Consider the following 20,623-nt stretch of genomic DNA (forward strand, 5'->3'; position numbering starts at 1 on the left):
TGTGTTTCTAAGTCCTCAACTCTTGCAAAAGTGTACCCCCTTGTCATTTTGGACCGTTCAAGTTTGAGGTCAAATGTAAAGGTTGCTCGAACTAGCCTATGGTCGCTTCCTGTATCAAATCTATTGAGAACAGTAACATCTGTACAATATTTCTTCTTGTTGGCCAGGATAAAATCTATCTCATTCTTGGTTTGTCCATCGGGGCTCTTCCATGTCCATTTTCGTTGGATGGGCTTTTTAAAGAAAGTATTCATGCAATAGAGATTTTCGGCTGTGAGATATTCTAGCAATCTTTCTCCTCTTTCGTTTCGATCGCCTAGTCCACATGTACCAATGTTCTCTGGGTCTCCGATTTCCTTTTGACCCACTTTTGCATTGAAGTCTCCAATGATGATACAGAGTTGTGTCTTTTCTGAATTTTTCACTTTGGTGATATCTTCATACAGCTGTTCCACTGCCTCTTCGTCAGAAGTACTGGTTGGAGCATAGACATGTATGACTTGTATGGAGAATTTACTATTCGATTTGAGGACGATATATATCACTCTGAAAGAGACACAAATCATCTTGTGTATGAATTCTTTGATATTTTTATTGACAAGAATAGCAACCCCATGTGTAGAAGCATCCCCGTTATTACGTAAGATGACATGACCTGATGGAAGGGTCTCAGCTTTTTCTCCTTGAAGGCGAGTCTCACAAATACCCAGAATATCCCATTTTATGTCATGCAGTTCTTGTTCTAGCCTTTCAAGGTCTTCAGCTAGTCTCATAGTTCTTATGTTGTATGTGGCTATTCTTACTTTTTTAGTCAATCTTTTCGAATTTTTGCCTCCCCCAGAATCCTTGAGGCAGACTGACGTATTGTCAATGGGAGATTCTGAGTCTTTCACTCTACTCACCTGGGGTAGTTTCGTTTGAAAATTCGAAGTCATAGGAGTTTATGGAAGGTGTTCGGCAATAAAACACCACGCTTGCCAGACGTGTTGGTGAGTTGCGATTCAGCCGCCCCTAACATGGGGAACAGACGCTGTCGGGGTACCGCCACTAACATGTGGTACCGTCGTGCCCTTTGTGTGTTGTACACGTATTAATCCCCATGTACAGGGCTGCCTCTTCCAACATCTCCGCCGTACCGAAGGTCACCCTCTCCGCCGTTGATGTCGTTGAGGTCTTCACTCGTAACCCTGAGCTGGGACCCTTACCAGATACTACACACCGGGTCAGCGTGCTCTGGGACTCACATAGGCAGGGGCGCCACTCCCTGGGTAGAGCTGCCTCCAAGGAGGGTCTCTACCTGCTACCAAAGATCTAGAAACACTAGGGATAAAGGAAGATCAGCAACGAACACTCATTGCGAGAGAATCTGCAATCTTGGAAGGATTCCACGAGTCATTCAAAATGGAAGATGGAAGGAGGGTTGTCTCCCTACCATGGAAGGAACGAGTAATACTGCACTCGAATCGCTAGAACGCTGAGACACATTTTGCTTCCCTGAAGAAAACAACTTACTGGACATACACAGTTCCGAGAGGTATACCACACTCTAATGACCTACTACTTCACGAAGGGACATGTAGAGATGGCCCCCAAGGCTGAATCGGTTACCGACACCTTCTATTTGCCTCGCCATGCTATAGAGAAGCAAAGAGACAGCACGACGAAGTGGAGAATAGTTTTTGATGCTTCATCTCATGAAAGGGGTTCCCTATCACTCAATGATCCCTTGGAGCCAGGGCCTAATCTCCAACCAGAAATTCTGGCAACACTACTCCGCTTCCAACTCTACCAACTTGCTTTAACCTCTTAACTGGGCATGGCGTATATATACATACTCGTCTTTGACCGCGAATATCTCCTGGGTGTGACGAGCTACTTTTCCGCGTCGTGTGTATTGTCTTAATTGATGTTTTACCCGCATGATGGCAGCAAATACTGCATGTCATGCTTCTTGAAGCTTATTTGTTTTTATTATAAAACTGTATGGTGCTACTTGTCCGCAGCATTTAGTTCAAGGCATAAGTTCAAAATACTCGAAGAAAATTAGATTATTCAACACTTAGAGAATGATTGTGACGATTTATCTTCTCAGAAATCCAAAGAGAAGTGGTCTCATACAGATGAAGGTGTGCCTGATAGTGAAAGTGGATCAGAGAATGAAGAACAAGATGAACAACATGACGAATCGGATGAAGGCAAAGAGCTAGACGTTTCAATTTCAACCTTTCCCACCGCATGGTGTTTCACGTCAGAAATTCGTATTTTCTGTTGCTAGTGGTGTAAATGTGGACTTTGACGATGAATCCAATGTGTTGGAATATTTTGAACAGTTCATTGGTGCTGATGTGTTTCAACTTATTGCCAAGCAGACCAATGTGTATGCTAACAGTTTTTAGAAGCCCATTCGAACTTGAAACCACGGTCACGAGTGAGAGATTGGGTGGATACAAATCCAACTGAGATAAAAACTCCAATTGAACTTCTAATACTGCAGGTGATAGTTCATAAGCCAGAAAACAATATGTACTTCTCAAAACGAGAAAGTATCACAACCCCTTACTTTACAAAAATTATCTCTGAGACAAATGATTGCAGTTCTAGTGAGGTAAACAACGTAACTGACCGTGAAGTTAATGTAAAATCTTTCATAAAGTCACTAGCATGATGTGTAATTCGTAAATATTCCTTTCTTTTATTTGTTTTCATTTTAGGTGCTAACATAAAAATAAAAAGAACAATCAAATTTCAACCGGGTAAATGATGTTGCAGTTAATGAAAAATGGTTCAGAATGTCACATGCATGATATGATATTTATGAATACCCCTTGCTTTTATTTGTTTCAACTTTCAGGTGTAAAATACGGGCTAAACTCTCAAATTCCAACCAGGTAAATGACCTTGCAGTTAATGTAAAAATGATTAAACATTTCTAAAATGAATTAATTAAAACTCCTTTATTTTACTTTTTGTATCACAGATGAATGATACTACTATTTTGTTCTGCCTATCCTGCCGTGTGACAACAATCTGCTGAAAAAATACACAGGGCAGGTTACACCAAGCACATCAAGAATACCCAGTTAAGAGGTTAATTGGGGACGGAACCCAAGCCTTTCTGCAGTTGTGTCTGGATAAACATGACAGAGACTTAACGAGATTTCAATGGTTTGGAATGGAGAGAGGGGAAAATGGAGATTGGAAGACAACTGACAACAATGCAGTATACAGAATCGCCCGCTTGTCGTTTTGACTTACATGCAGCCCATTCCTTTCATCAGCTACATTACGTGAATTGGATTCCAGATATTGTGACAAGTATCCCTTGGCTACAAAACTGCTAGATCAAGGGACCTTAATGGATGATTTCACAGCCAGTATAGAAGACAACAATGAAATCATTGCTATGTAGTACGAGATAATAGGGCTTTTCCAAGAGATACAAATGCATGCCAATGTCAAAGTGGGCGACCAATTCAGCACTGTTAAAGGATATATGGAGAGCTGAAAGGTGCGAGGAGAAGACACACACACGCGCGCGCGAGTTTTGGGTGTTAACTGGAACACCCACACGGATTGTCTTCCTTTCGACCCTAAAGACGTCATCGGAACGCTACCAGAAGAGCCAGCAATGAAGAGACAGGTACTACAAACTATAGCAAGATTTTACGATCCGCTTGGTTTCCTGTCGCCAATATCGATTACAGGAAAAATCCTGTTCCAGGATACTTGGTGTAGAGGGATAGAATGGGACTATCTTCTACCCATAGACCTAGCAAGAAGGTGGCAAATCTGCACTTCGAACCTCATTCACTTGTCGGCCATTCAAATCCCTCGGATAGGATCTTCTTCTACAACGCCAGAGGACTATCAAGTGCATGTATTCTGCAACGCTTCGGAGAGGTCTTTTGGTGCCGTACTATATCTCAGAGAGGTGGAGAGCAATACCATCTTGGTACACTTGGTTTGCAGCAACAGACTGTCACCTATCAAGCGAGTGACCCTCACAAGACTTGAACTCCTTTCAGCTCTAGTGGGTATAAGACTTCTAAAGTATTTCTGTCAGTCTACAGGATATGATATCATGAGGACAATACTATGGAGTGATTCTACGGTGACACTAGACTGGATTCACAACAATCCAAATAGATGGAGACCATTCATCTCCAATCATGTCGCAGAAACCCAGCATAGCTCCAATCCTGCACAATGGTGACACTGTCCAAGTGAAGACAATCCAGCAGATATACTATCCCGGGAGATGTTGGCGAAAGAGTTGCAGACCTCACGATGGTGGCACCCATCACGATGGCTTGCCAACGCTCCCAACTCCTGGCCTCAACACTCTGTGTATCATACCACCCTAGTGATGGGACATTCGATTCATTTTACTGGATCGATTCATTTGATTCCGTTCACGTTACTGAATCGATACAGTGATCCGATTCACGGCACATTAGTCACCGCTCCTACTGCATCTGTGTAGTACGTGCTGGTAGGACAGCAGCAACAGCATTCAGTGCTCGCAGCTGCCATCTGGTCTTCATACTATGAACTCCTTTCTTAGAAAAAAATCCTAGTCATTCTAATACATCGAAGGTTTCCGGCGACGCAGGGTGGGAAAGGTTACGATTAGGAAGGTAGCAGACATGGCCTGAATTAAGGTACAATCCCAGCATTTCCTGGTGTGAAAATAGGGAAATTACAGATAACCATCTTAACGGCTGCCGACGGTGGGATTCAAACCCACCATCCCCCGAATGCAAGCGCACAGCTACGCAATACTAACCGCACAACAACTCGCTCAGTCATTTTTGAAAATATGTATTTTTCTATCAGCTGAGGATTTTTTTAAATCGTCATATTTTGTATAGGCTACCCGAGATGTACAGTAGCCCGCTGGTTTTCTGATTCAACATACTGTTGGTTATGTTATTGCGTCTGTCCACATATGATTGAAGTCTAGTGCAACGATGTGACATATGAACTGAGAGAATACTGAGCCGTTCTTCCCAATATAAAACAGGTACTTTTGAGTGGTCATGAGCATGACTCATAGTCGTAGGGTAGGCTAGAGTCGAGTTTAATTGTCAAATGTCAACTAAGTTATAATACTAAGATTCATTAAACTAATAAATAGTATAACGTAATAGTCTCCCTACTTACTAGCTACTTCAGAATTATGTTTTGACTACCTTTTTAACACTGCAAATAAATCCATCTATTATTTAAACCTCCCTGTAAGAAGAGGACAGTGAATGCAAATGGGTATTATTTTCAAATGAGCTGAGCTCGAGAATCCATTATAGCATACGATTCTTTCAGTGTACTGTACTATGTCTCACTGTATATCTCGCTGCAGTGGAAGCTCGGCTCTCCGCCAGTGTCCAACTGTCCAGTGTGCCTATAAGGAGCAGTGTGTATCTTGTGTCTCACTGAGCCGCGCTCGTTCACGATTCCTTCGATGTGCCATGATTCACTGTCTCGCTGCAGCGGAAGCTCGGCTCCCCGTCAACGTCCAGCGAGTGCGCCACTCAGCACTGTTCGCTGGAAGTAAGATCTAATCGTGTGCCGTGAGCTCGCTGTTCCTGTGAATCGATTCACTCGGACACTTGAATGAATCGATACACTGCTTCGAATCATGCATTCAGTAGCCAACACTATACCACCCCACTCCCAGAGGCACAAAAGAACTGCCAAGTATTAACAGTTAGCATATGGGAAAGACACATAGATGCCAGTCCATTCAGCTCGTATTGGAAGACGATTCGGGTCATGGGTTGGATTCTACGGTTTATGGAGAACGTTCGAAGGACGGAGAAAGACGACTGTGAATTAACTGCCAAGAAGCTGGAGACTGCAAAACTGCGTTGGATCTACATTGTACAACTGGGAAGCTTTGGTGCAGAACACGTAGGTCTAAGAGAGAAAATGAATCTCCCATTTAAGTCCAAAATTGCAAGCTACAATCCCTTCCTGGAGGGAGATCTCATCAGATTTGGGGGACGCCTGGATCATACAGACCTGACATACAAGAGAAGCATCCACTCCTCCTCGGCGGATCCCATCAATTTACAAAACTGATGATCAAGCAGACGCACATCCATCTACAGTATCTAGGAGTAGGAACTGTGATGTGCGAACTTCGCTCGCAGTACTGGATCTTAAAGCCACGCCAGTCTATTAAGAAAGTCATTCACGCTTGCCTCCCTAGCAAAATTGCCAAGAACCACCAAGGAGATGAAACAGAAGTGCCCCTACCTGTGGATCGCATATAATCCACTAAACCTTTCACGGTAAAGGGAGTGGACTTCGCTGGTCCACTATATGTCAGGGTGGGGAGCGTGTTACAGAAATTGTATATCGTACTGTTCACTTGTGCCACTACAAGGGCTTTGCACCTGGAATTGACATCGGACATGGGTATTGAAAAATTCATCATGTTGTTCAGATGCTTCTCCAGCAGACACGGATTACGTCACATCATCTACTCGGACAATGCGAAGACCTTTCAAGCTGCAAGCAGAGAACTGGCGGAACTTTCTCGGATCTTCATGGATCCATGTACAAGCCAGCCTTTCACCCATAACGGTGTATCCTGAAAGTTTATTGTTCCCTGGGCGGCTTGATGGGGAGGCTGGTGGGAATGAATGGTGCGCACAACCAAACTATGCTTGAGAATGCTGGGCATGTCTCAAGTGGACGAGGAAACTCAGAGCAATACTGGCAGAAATAGACGCTGCCATTAACAGCAAACCGATTACACAAGATGGTCCCAACGTACTGACACCAAACCACTTCATAAACGGAGGACTACTAACAACATTACCCAACGATCCAGAACCTAGCGTCTACACAGAGCTGAGAAAAGAAAGGGCAAAGATGCTAAATGACTTCTGGAAGAGGTGGAAGGAGGACTACCTCCTCACCCTAAGAAGTTTCCACGAGGTGCGGCAACCAGGTGGAAGATCGACAAAGTGCCGGAAGGCGGACGTTGTCCTGCTTCAAGACGATGTGCGTCATCGCATATGGCAACAAGCTCCCATCTCTGGAGTGAGACCTGGCCAATACGGGAAGGCGAGGATTCTCGCCCTCTGACTCAGCGATGGAACGGAGATCACCCGACCAGTACAGCTGGTCGTACCATTGGAGAATGACCAGGGTGGGGTGGATGTGGAGGATTAACGATGCCATTATTTCCTCTCTGTATCAATTCTTTTTGTATCTTCTTTGACCTCACTACATTTTACTCTTTGTACAAAGTGAAGTGTAATAAAGAAAATTTGTGTTTACATATACAAGCAGATTTTTAACAATGGTTTGTGAAACTGGCCCTTAATATATTAAATTCTGCTCACAGGGGGTTAAAATAGGTCGTCAAACTTCAGACGCGCTGAACTTCACATGCTCATATTTATCGCTTTTGTTTTATTCACAAGTATAACTTGGGACTATTTAGCAAGTGACCTGATTTTGTTTTTAATAATGCACCTAAAAATAGATCTGTACAAAAAGGGCTCATAAATGTAGTTGAAATTTGCAATTAAAATAATTCTGAGAGTCTCTTCTATTACTATTTTGAATTAAATGTGTCATTAGTTTCTTATGTAACTAATTTTCCTTCTCCCCCCACAACAACAATATTCACACTTAGAAAACAATTCACGTCAGTTTTCTCAAAATCAACTTTTAACTGATGAGCTATTCTTCCCCAGAAGTCCTGAATTTGTCAGCTAAATAAAACTCATACATTGGTGAATTTCCATTAAATGAACTTACCTCAAAATAGGAGAGCCAACAGGTTCCTCTGGCTCAGTAGACCTTCTATGAAGAGTGTCTTCACTCCCTTGTCGCACCATATTTGATGGCTGAGGAACTTGCATTTGCTTAGCAGCTATGGCTGCTGGTGGTCGAGTACCTGGAGGCGGTCGATTCTTTGCTGCTCTTTTAATCCTTTCCTCTAAGAGTGACTGATCTTTGTCCGATATCTGTGATGGGAAAATAAATAGCTGCACTCAAAAGTGTTGAAAATGCCCGAGCTTAAAAATAAGTCGTTTATACACTGAATTATGTGTAATTGCCTTTTCAACACACTTTTATTGCGATACATTTTACAAAGCAAGAATCAAATATTTCTGTACGGTCCCAAGAATGTGGACAATTGTTTACGGAATGTTTTATAGGCTATGTACTTAGCCTTGCATTATAATATTGTAGGGGTTTTTGGTGAAGAGCTGAACAAAATGGCCCATCAAACACTGGAACTACTTCAGCACCTGGACCAAGACAGGGTTTCTTCAACAATTTAAGTGTTAACATTGGTGTTAAGTCGACTTAACACAAATTTTAACAAAATGAACGTCTCATCAAGAATGTTTAACAAATTTTCAACACTTCTGTTAAAATAACATGGTGGCAGCCCTGTTTTAAACCTCTTAACAGCTGTTAAACTTTCAAAATGGCAGCATCTAGAAGACATACTGTAAATTTTTGAAATTTGACTGCTGTATCTATAAACTGAAAAAGGCAAAGGACAAGAGTACTAAGACAAAATGACTTTTTAGAGTTGTCAGAAAGAAGTTTTCTACAAAGATACAGTACCAAATATCAAACGCCATAAAACACAAGGTGCTAGAAAGAAAATGAATATAGGTTAGAGACCGAAACTCCATCAGTGTCTCCAGCGCAACAGAGTTGAAGAAACCAGACAATAGACCAATAAATGCTGGATATTCTTGTGCCGTAGAATATAATCCTCTTTAATAATAATAGTAGTAATAATAATATTAATAGTAATCATCATCATCATCATCATAGGTTGTTCTGCCATCCGGCAGGTCCAATCATGGCTGTGACCTCCATCTCTCTCAATCTTATGCCCTTTTCTTCACTTCTGCGTAATCTTCGTTTCTTTTTCTAATGCTGTATAATAACTGACATCATCTCCTTCCCCTTCCTCGTTTTCCTTTCATCATCATTTCCATTGCTACTCGTAGTAAAGTATTATGTCTTAAATTATGCCCTATTCAATTTTTCTTCCTTTTCTGGATTACGGTTGGCATGCTCCTCGCTTCTCCCACTCTCTTCAGAACTTCCTAATTTGATATCTTCCCAGCTTACTCCTTCAATTCTTCTCCCAATCCAAACCTCAAATGTCTCTATTCTCCTTTGTTCTTCCTTCCTTAATGTTTCAGCGCCATACAGAGCTATACTCCATATGTAACATCTTGCAAGTCTCTTCCTCAGGTCTTACTCTAGCGGGCCACAAAACTGTTTTTTCTTCTTGCTGAAGCTTTCCTTGCCTAAGGCAATTCGAGCTTTTATGTCTGTTATGGAGTGAAGTCTTCAGTCACATTACTTCCAAGATACTTATTCATCTGTTCAATAATTTCTATATTGTTGCCTTTTCACCTTTACCTCCAACTATCATGAATTTGGTTTTCTTTTTGTTTATGCTCATTCCATACTCTTCATACTTTTTGTTTAATTCTCTCAGCATTTTGCAGAGGTCCTTCACATTTTCAGCTATTACTGCCATATCATCAGCAAATCTTATGCATTCAATTCTCTTACCTCCAACGTTGACACCTCTTCCACCATCCAAACAGTCACAAATAATTTCCTCCAAGTAAATATTAAACAAAGTTGGTGATAAGCAGCAACTGTAACACCTTTCCCCAGTCTGATTTCTTCCATAAATTCTCCTCTTATTCTCACTCTTGCTGTTTGGTTGTAATATAATTCCTTGATCAGTCTTCTCTCTCTTTCCATTCCACTCCATGTTTTATAAGTATCTTCAAGAGTTTATCCCACCTCACTTTGTCAAATGCCTTTTCTAAGTCTACAAAGACTGTGTATACTTTTCTATTCTTCCCTATGTACCTTTCTCCTATGACTTTCAGTACACCAATGGCATCCCTTGTGCCTACTCCATGCCTAAATCAAAAATGTTCTTCACCAATATAATTCTCCATTCATATGTAAATCCTTCTGTTTATTGCTCTTAATAATATTTTAGCTGCATGAGAAATTGAACTTAGTGTCGTGTGTTCTTCACATTTCTTAATATTTGTCCTTTTTTCTATTGGTATTATATTTTCCACAAAATCTTTTGGCCATTTCCCTTTTAAGTATATTTCTTGACAAAGTTTTACAAATATGTCCTTTCCTTTCCCCTGCAGTGCTTTGAGTAGTTCAACTGGTATTTCATCTACACCCACTGCCTTACCATTTTTCATTTCCCTAATAGTTGCCTCTATTTCCCTTTAATATACTGAAGCCAATCTGATCTCCATTTATTTATTTCTCCTTCTCCAAATTTATACTACTGTCATCTGGTCTGCTGTTCCAATCATATAACCATTCTATGTACTCTTTCCATCGTTCCATCATTTTCAGGCTCACTTACTAACTGTCCATCCAATGTTTTAATCTCAGTCATTCCACTTTCATTCCTTTTATCTTTGAATGTTAACTCCATAGCTTCATTGTACATCATGTCATATTTACCTTCACTTTCCAACCGTTCTATTTTGCTACAGGTTTCTCTGATCCACTTTTCCTTAACATGTTCAGTCTCCCTACTTAATTCATTATTTAATTTTCTATACATCTTTCTTCCTTCTTGAGAGTTTACATTTCTCTATTTTCTCCTTTCTTCCATTTTGTCCAACATTTCTTCAGTTACCCATTCCTTTCTTATTTTCTCCTTCGTTTTCTTCCCAGAACTACTTCTGCTCTCTCTTTAAGATTGTTTCTAAATCTCTCCCATTTTTCATTAACACAGATAACCTCATTCTTAGTTCATAATTTTTCAATAAGCCTCTCTTCTAACTCTACAACATTTATGTTTTCTTTCAAATTTTCAAGGCATATTACTTCATTATTCTTACTTATCCTTACTCTTTATAATTTAATGCATAGTTCTGTAACAACTAGGTTGTGATCAGAGCATATGTCTGCTCCTGGATAACATTTTGCATTATTTTAAGCCATCCCCTATATCTTTGTTTTATCATAATATAGTCTATTTGGTGCCTTTCATTATTAATACTAGATGTCCAATAATAAAATGTCAGGTAAATAAAAATAAACCACTCATTTCAACCCACATACAGCTGGTGCAAATAGTGCACAACACTGTAGACAAGACGCGGAGTGGGCCTGGCCTACAGGTCTAGCATGCCCCGCTCAGTCTGTCGCCAGCAGTGAATGTGTTATCATTCTGTCTGACAAAGCACTCACTGGTATTACTCTGAGGGAACACATTCGGAGTTTAAGATGCCATCGGTGCATAACAAGATACAGGGCAAAGTTCTTTACAGTCAAGACCTGCAAATTGGTTGCAAAATATCTACTATTTTATGAAAAAAAAAAAAAAAAAAGTGGTGCTTGGAGCTCCACTGAAACTAAAATCCACACTGAAATCATCATCAGTTAACCGTCTCCCGTTTCCCAGGTGTGGTGTATGAGCGCTCACCACTTCAGTCGATTCAGGTACCATACTTCTTCCCGTACTTGGTTCCAATCCACTCCTCTACGTTCTTAGGTCTTGTTTGACTTGTTCGATCCATCTCCTTCGAGGTCTGCCTCTAGGTCTTTTTTGCTGTCTAAAGTTTTCTCCAACCATTCCTTAGCTACTGAGGAAGACATTCTCATGACATGGCCATACCATTTCAATCTTGATCTGATTATGGTATCACATAACGATTCTCTTATTTGAATCTCTTGGTGAATCCTCTCGTTGCGGACCTACTCTCTCCTGGTTTTTTGTAGCACTGTCTGGAGGAATTTCATTTCTGTAGCTTGGAGTCTACTTTTATCTCTGCCTGTGATGATACAAGTTTCAAGGCCATAGGTAGTTATGGGCAAGAAGTAAGCTTGAAGAAGTGTTCGTTTGGAAAGTATTGGAATCTGGCTGTCCCAGAGAAGGCTTCAAACTAGATAGTAAAGGTCAGCAGCACTTTGAACTCAGTTTGTGATTTCAGCATTTGATCGGTTATCTTCAATCAGGACACTACCGAGGTATTGGAAATGATTACTTCTTGCAATTTTTGTCTGCCTACTGTGATATTTGCTCCTGACTTTTGTCTGTTGACTGATAACCATTTTCTTAAGTCTGATTAAGTCCAAATTCCTTAAAGTTACAATTCCAAGCACTAATCTTTCCTTGAACTTCTTCCTCATTACCTCCCCAAATCAGCACATCATCTACAAATGCAAATGCCTTGAATGCCCTGTTCTTGCTGTGCTGTCTCACTCTTTTCATTACCTCATCCATCACTGTAATAAACAGTAGAGATTAAAACCACAGTGAAATGAGTGACCAAATCAACTGGCATATCCTTTAATTCCATCCAGTGAATCAAGAATGAACTGGAAAGTGGTCAGGCAAAGGGAAACCTAGTCATTTTCCACACCTCACAAAGAAAGGCCGAGAAGACCATGGAAGACCACTTTAGGAAATTTTAATGAACAAGTCGATTGCTACATGGTAAATAATTTCTGCATTACAGATACTTTAAAGATTCATGCAAAATTACAGACTTTAAATTTTGAAGGAACTACAAATACACTATAAAAGAATTCTTCTCATTCTAGGATTTAGGTGGACGAAGAATATGAATAACCGAAACGTACTCCAGGAACAAAGCCGTATTAGGGCCAAACGAATTGCTTACTTAAGAGGAATCCGAAAGCACACGAATGAGCGTCGTCCAATCGTCTATATGGATGAGACTTCCATTCACACTTCTCACACAGCGTCATATGGATGGAGTGAATTCACCACAGGGCTTGTTTAAACCTGTTTTGAAAGGAAAAGAATAATCATCACCTTTGCCAGCGGGGTGGAACAATATCGATTTGATGGTGACACACTATACATTGTATCTGAAGCAGCAATCCATAGTACCACATTTCAGTGGCACAACGGAGCTGGCAGTTGGCCTTCTTAACAATCCGTGATCTAATAGCGTTTATCCCAAATCCACTTGACCATTATCAAGTTTCTAATGTTTGGACTTTTATATGTATACATTACTGTATTTTGTGTGTTGTCTTAACTCAGGAAGTTTAACGCCTTTTTTGTTTATGATGACACTACATCCTTCTAATTCTAATTTTTATGATGAATAGCTGACGATGACCGTTATGTACAGACAAAACTAGTACTGTTTGAGAGTAGAACTATGTATTGATTAGGTTGAGAATAAACTAAAATTTGTAAAAAGTAAGTCATATCCATCATTACGGGCCTAAACATGAAATTTATTGCTTATATGGATGCATCAGTGATAGCGTTCTTGTAAATGAACATAATACACAGTTTAATATGTCATTACAACGGAGTTCTCGCTATATACTTTATTTGCTACAGCGGACTTCCCCTATAATAGCACTTAGGTACTTACAGTGCACCCCATAAGGAACTTTCACCCCATCAATGCAGTAATTAAAACTGAGAGGACTATTCATTTTACTAAAATTCACAATCTGACTTTTAACCCAGTTTATTATGATACCTGCTATACACCTCGCAATATTCTCTAGTTCTTTAGGCAGTTGCTCACCATCTTCTACCTTATTTATCACTCTATACAGTATAACATCTGCAAAAAGCCTTGTCACCGAACCCAGTTCTTTACCCATAAAAAACACACACCCTCCCTAGGTCAAATAAGCTCAACGGACAAAAAATGAGTCACACTCATGCACAGGCACAGATGGTCTGTTAAGCCTGCACAGACGGCACAGCGAACGAGTCCTGTTCTCAACCGCACTGCCTTTACGTGAGTATACAGCAGTATCAATCGCTGAGACATTGATGTCTCAAACGGATAGCGTACGTCAACATGCGTAGACGTTAAGGATAAGACAGAATGGCAAAAGGGGGCAATAGTGTCTGGCTGTGCCCAAGGCCATACGGTGCATGAAGTTGCTTGATTTGTTGGTGTTTTGCAGTGGATTGTTCAACGTGTCAACAACCAGTGGTGTACTACACACGGCCACAAAACACGTCAGAATTGTGGTCAGAAAAAGAATCTGACCGAGACGTACCTCAGATTACATAAAATCAGCTTCATGGTCCGTATCGCACTTCAATAGATTCACAATTAAGTATTTATTTATTTTCCACCTAGTCGATACAATGATTGCTTAAGGCAATTTTTAATGGTCAAAAGTGGTATATGTTTCGTATATTATCAACATCTTCAGCCACATAACACTGTTTAGATGAAAAATATATAAAATTGACAAAGTAATGCTTTAGAGGAAGTGACCTTAAAATTAAAATCCAGTTCTGGTGTAGGTACAACTATTCCTCTTATTATCAGTTTCCTTAGGCGCTGACATAACTTTATCTTCAATAAAGCTGGTAGAATGTAGTAATTAATTGGAGAGACATTCTGCACATGGCCTGGTTTTAACATTGCATAAGAAAGTACTCCATCTCATTAATAAGAGTTGGTAACATATACTGGTATTTTATTAACAAAGTACACTTTAAATTAGTTTATAAACCATTAGCTAATTATCAGTAACATCTTAAATCCATGGAACATATGCCACAGCAGGTGCAATTAACTTCAGGAAAATATAACATCCAAGACGTTAAAACAAATCTAATATTTAAGAAATTAAGGAAGTAGATCAGTCATTTTCTAGCAGTGACGAACTGTCATTAAATACACAATTAAACAAAAGCTCAGGCATAAGAAGAACAAGAAGAGCAAAACAAAATATATTTCATATCTCACCAATAATTAATCAAATCTGAATTATTTTTATTAAATATGATGCTGAAATTGAGAACCACAATTACCTGTCCAATCATTTTGTATACTCTCTCCCCCTCCAGGAAAAATGCTTGAACCACACAATTCAGAGCAGCATTACGCACCGAATTATCCCTGTCTGATATCTGCTTGGCAATATCTTTCAATGCTGCTGCTGGAGATGGACTGCAGACTGTCACTCCATAATTCTCAATCAGAGAACCAAGTAAGTCGAGGCATTCTGAGCAAGGAAAAGATAGTCGAAATCATTTAACATCATAACTGTCGCTTCTATCACAAATGTAAGCATAATTTTTAAGGAAATCTAACTGGTTGATAATCTCACACTCAGCAACACTAATACAATTTAGAAAACAATCGGTTCAGAATCACTTGTACATAAAATAACAGATCATAGGACACTGCATTTCTAGTAAATTTTCGTCCTATCAGTTTCTACACCTACTACTTAAAAGTCAAAACTATCCATGCCATTGTGTCGTGGGTCTCTATTTGCTTTTATAAACTCCAAATTGACCATCAGGCTGTAATCTCAATACATGTACATAGTTTTGAGCCAATGAGTTCATCCCTACTTAGATTTTGACATTCTGAATACCCTCCAGCCTTTACTCCTATCAGATCAAACACAATCCAGTAGATTAAACAATTAAGGTCACTGTGCTCTGATTAAGTTAATCTCATTTAACTGCAACCATTTAAAAATACTGAATACTACCCAAGTATTACAAACACCCCTCCAGTTCAAATCCAAGGTCACATATCAGGGACTAAATTTCTTGGGTTCCCAGCCTACTGATCTCAGGCTGATTCAGCCACACACTAATTTCCTTACTACAATCTGAAATAATAGTCTGGCATTGAATGTACATGATCATGTTAATACAGCTAACAAAGACATATTAGAATGCATCTTTGAATGTACAGCAACCATACGAGAATTGGTACCTATTAATAAACAAAAAGATAGCTGCTCATTTTTAATTTCAAATAGCCTTGTTAACTTTTGCTATAGAATAGTGCCCTCCCCAGTGCAAAACCAGCTTTTGAAGTATAACAAAACAAAACCTGCAAATAAGTGAAGGTTTGGGTGTTTTTGCCTTCACTGTTTGCAGGTTTGTTTTGAGGTCAAACTTGAGAAGCCACTATGCACAAAAATGTATTAAACCTAGAACTCAGAACTGTCGAATATTCAACAACTTATTATCCGCACACTTTATCTTGGAGCATTTACACCCTAGTGCTGAATCGGTCGACCTCGGCGATCTTCGAGATTCGTACTGACAACCTTTGAAACACGAACTATGAATAGCTTAAGCATCGTTGGGCGACATCTTGCGTACACTTTACGTACTAGTACTGTTGTTGTTTACACAACAAAGCCAAAGTACAGAATTCATGCTAGGAACAAGATTCGCATCGAGAAATGTTTTATAATGTTATATAATGTGTATGTGACATAGTTGTTGGCTTAAGATTATAACGGTTTAGAAATTTCATATCGATCATATTCTCGATTCAATTCAGATTTCATTTTCATTCAGTTGGCAGCACCAGGCAGCACTATCGATACCAGGACAGCTCCCTCCTTACTCCTCACCCCCATACACAAATGCACCAAGATAAAATGTGCGGATAATAGTCACTGCTGCAGTGGCGTTGATGAATATTCAACGTGTTTGTATTCCTTCATGTAATTTCCTCAATTCGTTAACAGATGTCATGACAGTCTGCTTTTATGTCATTCTCGATGCCCACACCAGTCATCAGTTCCGTTTCATTCCTAGTTACCTCCTTAGGTGCAATTTCACGGAAATGAATGCAGTTTTTCGTCCATCCATTTGAGCGCCATTGTGTAAACAAACCTTCCCGTGCGCTGCTTTGGTATTCCATTTCTTTCTGTTTTCTGATGATGATGATGATTTGTTATTTAAAGGGGCCTAACATCTAGGTCATCGGCCCCTAATGGTATTAATGGGACGAAATGTTACGACAATTTAAACGTCCATACCGTAATCCTTCACTGACCAGAATTCGAAAACATGAGGGCGAAGAATGAATGGATGGATATGAAGTTAAAACAATCAGTGGATCAGACCCGCAGTGCCCTACATTCCCAGACAATAGTACTACTGAGCAAGGGACTGCTTCTAAAGCACAATATTGAATCGATGATACTTGTAGTCGAGACGGGTCCAAAATCCAGATCGTGCTTGTGCATGTTATTTAAAGGGGCATGACATCGAGGTCATCGGCCCCTAATGGTACGAAATGAAATAACAAAAAGTTCAAATTCATCCACTGATGAAAATAAAATAAAAAATGTCATGAAGAATGAATGGATGGACATGAACCCCCCCCCCCCAAAAAAACAGTGGATCAGACTCAAAAAAAAAAAAAAAAACCATCGTAAATAATAGTATTACTGACCAAGGGACCACTTATAAAGCACAATGATGCTTGATGTCTACAGGGTGCAAAATCCACGTCTAAGGCCCCACAGAATGGTACATGTCGCGAGTAAAGTAGAACCATGGCATTTGTCATGTTGGGGTACTAATAAAAAGTAGCAAAGATTCACGGTGTTGTGTGGTACTACTCACAAGTATTGTACTTAGTATAGGTGACGCAAACCTATGGTGTTTCTCACACAATGGCGCCACTCATAGCCAACGCAAACCGATGAGGTTCCTCATCTAGGTGTACTAACCACACTATCCCTTGGTGTTCCTCATATAGTGGGTACTAATCACAGGCAACGCAGACCCACGGTGTCGCTCATATAGTTGTACAACTCATAGGCAATGCCCAGATCCGCGGTGTTGCTCACATGGGTACGACGCACGGGTACTGAAAACCCCAGGCCAGGCTCTTGGCTGCTACTAATCACAAACCTATTTCGTATCTAATATAGTGGTACTACTCGCAAGTACAGGCAATCTATGGTGTTCCCCGCGTGATGGTATGAATAAAAAGTAGTTTCATGGTTCTAATTCAATCATCCCTTGGTCGCCCCTTTTAGTCGCCTCTCACAACAGGCAGGGGATACCGTGGGTGAATTATTCGCCTACATCCTCCACCCACAGGGGGTAAAGAGAGAGAAAAGAAGAAGAAAGAAGGGATCCGTCATTTCAAAAGATGAAGTAATGGAAGAAGAAAGGCAAGGACCGCGAAGGGCGTGAAAATGAAAGACTCCCTAGGCCTCAAATGCTCTAATACCGTCAGGGTCGGAAAAGAACAAGAGTTGACCAAGGGAGGTCGGACAGGTTAGACGAAAGCGAGGAGCCTGGCACAAGTAAGTGGAAGCAATGCCAAGACTCTGCTAAGGGCCACGTGGTCACCAATCCACACTCCCAAGTTGAGAGCCCCTTGGGCCCCTATTAGTCGCCTCTTACAACAGGCAGGAGATACCGTCGGTGTATTCTTCATCTGCGTCCCCCACCCACAGGGGGTAGCGAGTTTGGTCCGCGAGAGGTATTTTATTTCCCTCAAGTCCGCCGGCAAGCCGGTTAGGAACCCCCTATCCGCCAACTGGGATGAGCCACTTGGGAGTATCACCTCTCCCCCTGCTACGCCAGCGTAGTAGGTTCATGGTCTGTTTCCTCTTTGGTGCGCGTTATTTCCTTTTGTGTATATATCAGGTGGTTCAACCGCCCTTTGTGATCTAGTTTTATGCCACCCACCATGTCTACTACAATTCTGATATACATCGCTCCCTCTCCTTACACCAGGAAAATATAACGAGAAGTTAGCTATGGAATGGAAGACAACAGGAATTGTGAGTGCCATTATTAATTCATTATGAGTACCACAAGTGAACCTATAAAACTAGCACATATACAAAGAACATGTACAGTAAGCAGCAACCAGCTGTTCACTTCACCATCCTACTCTTCCTGCAAACTACTTCACTGTAAAACATTTGACAAGTTAATCGGTGGCACAAGTCTGTGCGCAGGGACCTACTGCTGTGTGCGTCCATGGTATCAGACATCTTATCTCCCCTCTCCACCATTGTGCTCACAATGCCAAGTGCACAGCTAGCCACCAACATCTGTACCTTACAGCAGGAAGTACACACACAGACCAGGACACTGGGAACTGCCTCTGCAGGCCAAGTCTCGCAACAGCCCACTTGGCAGGAGAGCAGTAAACAGTGCTCAAAGATTAGGAGGTTTGAATTCCATGCAAGCTTTTCTGAGATGTAGCAAGGTTGCATACTTAACACGTTGATGAGAGGCTATTTTAACTAACGTAGTTTCGTATTCATGTGTGGGCGAATGGTTAAGGAAATTAATGTTTTCTCGCAATGCTTCATTCTAGTGTAATTTTCTCCTCTCCATCATCATCATCATCATCATCCTCCTAAACCATCTCCAGTTTCCCGGGTGTGGTATATGAGCCTCCTCCATCTCATCCTATCCTTGTACCATTCTTCCTCCACCAACTTGACCCAATCATGACCACCTCTCAGCAGTACATCGCTCTTAACTGAATCTATCTATTTCCTTCGTTGCCTTCCCACAGGTCGTCTTCCTTCTATTTTTCTGTCAAATTCCTTCCTTGCAGTTCTGTTTACTAGCATCCTCCTCTCTGCCGTTCATTAATTTAAATATTATGTGTTGTTTACAAACTAAAGTTTTTGCTGATAGGAATTTCATAAGTACATTCTATCTTTGACAATGCTTTCGGCCCATGAAGTGTGGTTTAATAACACTCAGTACCGTGTGACCGTGTGTATCGTCAGGTGTCAGCATGGTGCATCATAGCAAAGACAACTTTACGATGAAATATTGGGAGAATTGGATGCCGATAGTTTACGTGACGTCCCCTGTGATTGAGAGAGTATCAGTGTTAGTGAAGTTGTGTGTCCATCAACAAAATATAAGAACAGAACTGAAAGTGTGAAATTAAGTTCAAACGAGTCTGTTGGTGGCGATAAAAGTACGAGTGAAGATGAAAATTATAGTAGTGACATTAAGGTAGATAAATGGACAAATAAGGATGAAAACATAGTCCTAGAACCATTTACTGGTTTTACTTGCCTCACATACACGACCAATAAGGCCGTGAATATCCCGGAGGTAGTAGTTCCCTTGGTAATGACTTGTTTCACCTTCTTGTGGAACAAACAAATCTCTATTATGAACAAAATTCCGGATGGTATAAGACCTCCCCCAAATCCCTGAAATGGAAAACTGTAAATTCCGCAGAAATGAAGTTGTTAGCTCTAACAATTTTGATGTGCCAAGTTAGGAAAGACAACAAGAACTATTGGAGAACAAATAAATTGACAAGAGCGCCTGGTTTTACTTAAGTCATGTGCCGAAATTGTTTTTAATAGATCTGGAATTTTTTGCATTTCAATGATAATTTGGTGATGATTTGGACAGAATTAGGCCTAGTTTGCACTAAATCTCAAAAAAACCACCTATGCAGCAGCTTTCTCTTGACAAATCCATGATCTCATGGTGTGGTAGGCTTAGATTTACGACTCACACTCCTGGAAAACTTACTAGAAATGGTATATTAGTGAGGATGGTATGCGAGGCCACTATGGGATTTATCTGCAACATTCAGATTTATACTGGAGAAGGTAAGAGACTGGAGGAAACAATATTTTTGGTTTTGGAACATTACCTTGACTTATGGCACCATTTTTACCCGAATAACTATTACGATAATGTAGATACTGAAGTATTGAAATCTTCATCAAAAATATTTAAGTGAGATGAAAATGTGTTTGGTCTCCATGTGTGGAAGGACAAGACGAAAGTTTGAATGGTAAGTACACTCCATAATGACAGAAAAGAGGTTGTAAACAGATT

At 40.4% G+C, this 20,623-nt stretch overlaps 1 protein-coding gene across 1 annotated transcript in view; it reads right to left on the reverse strand.

Annotated features, from left to right (window-relative positions):
• msps (msps cytoskeleton-associated protein 5) overlaps positions 1-20,623 on the reverse strand; it is a 414,143-nt gene that overhangs the window by 110,633 nt on the left and 282,887 nt on the right. The window contains exons 24-25 of the mRNA XM_068226728.1: positions 14,822-15,015; positions 7,777-7,985 (exon numbers count right to left, since the gene is read on the reverse strand). Of these exons, the coding sequence (XP_068082829.1) occupies positions 7,777-7,985; positions 14,822-15,015 (403 nt within the window). The remainder of the gene's footprint in view (positions 1-7,776; positions 7,986-14,821; positions 15,016-20,623) is intronic.

This window comes from Anabrus simplex, chromosome 3 (genome assembly GCF_040414725.1).
Source record: "Anabrus simplex isolate iqAnaSimp1 chromosome 3, ASM4041472v1, whole genome shotgun sequence".
In the NCBI taxonomy this organism is placed as follows: domain Eukaryota; kingdom Metazoa; phylum Arthropoda; class Insecta; order Orthoptera; family Tettigoniidae; genus Anabrus; species Anabrus simplex.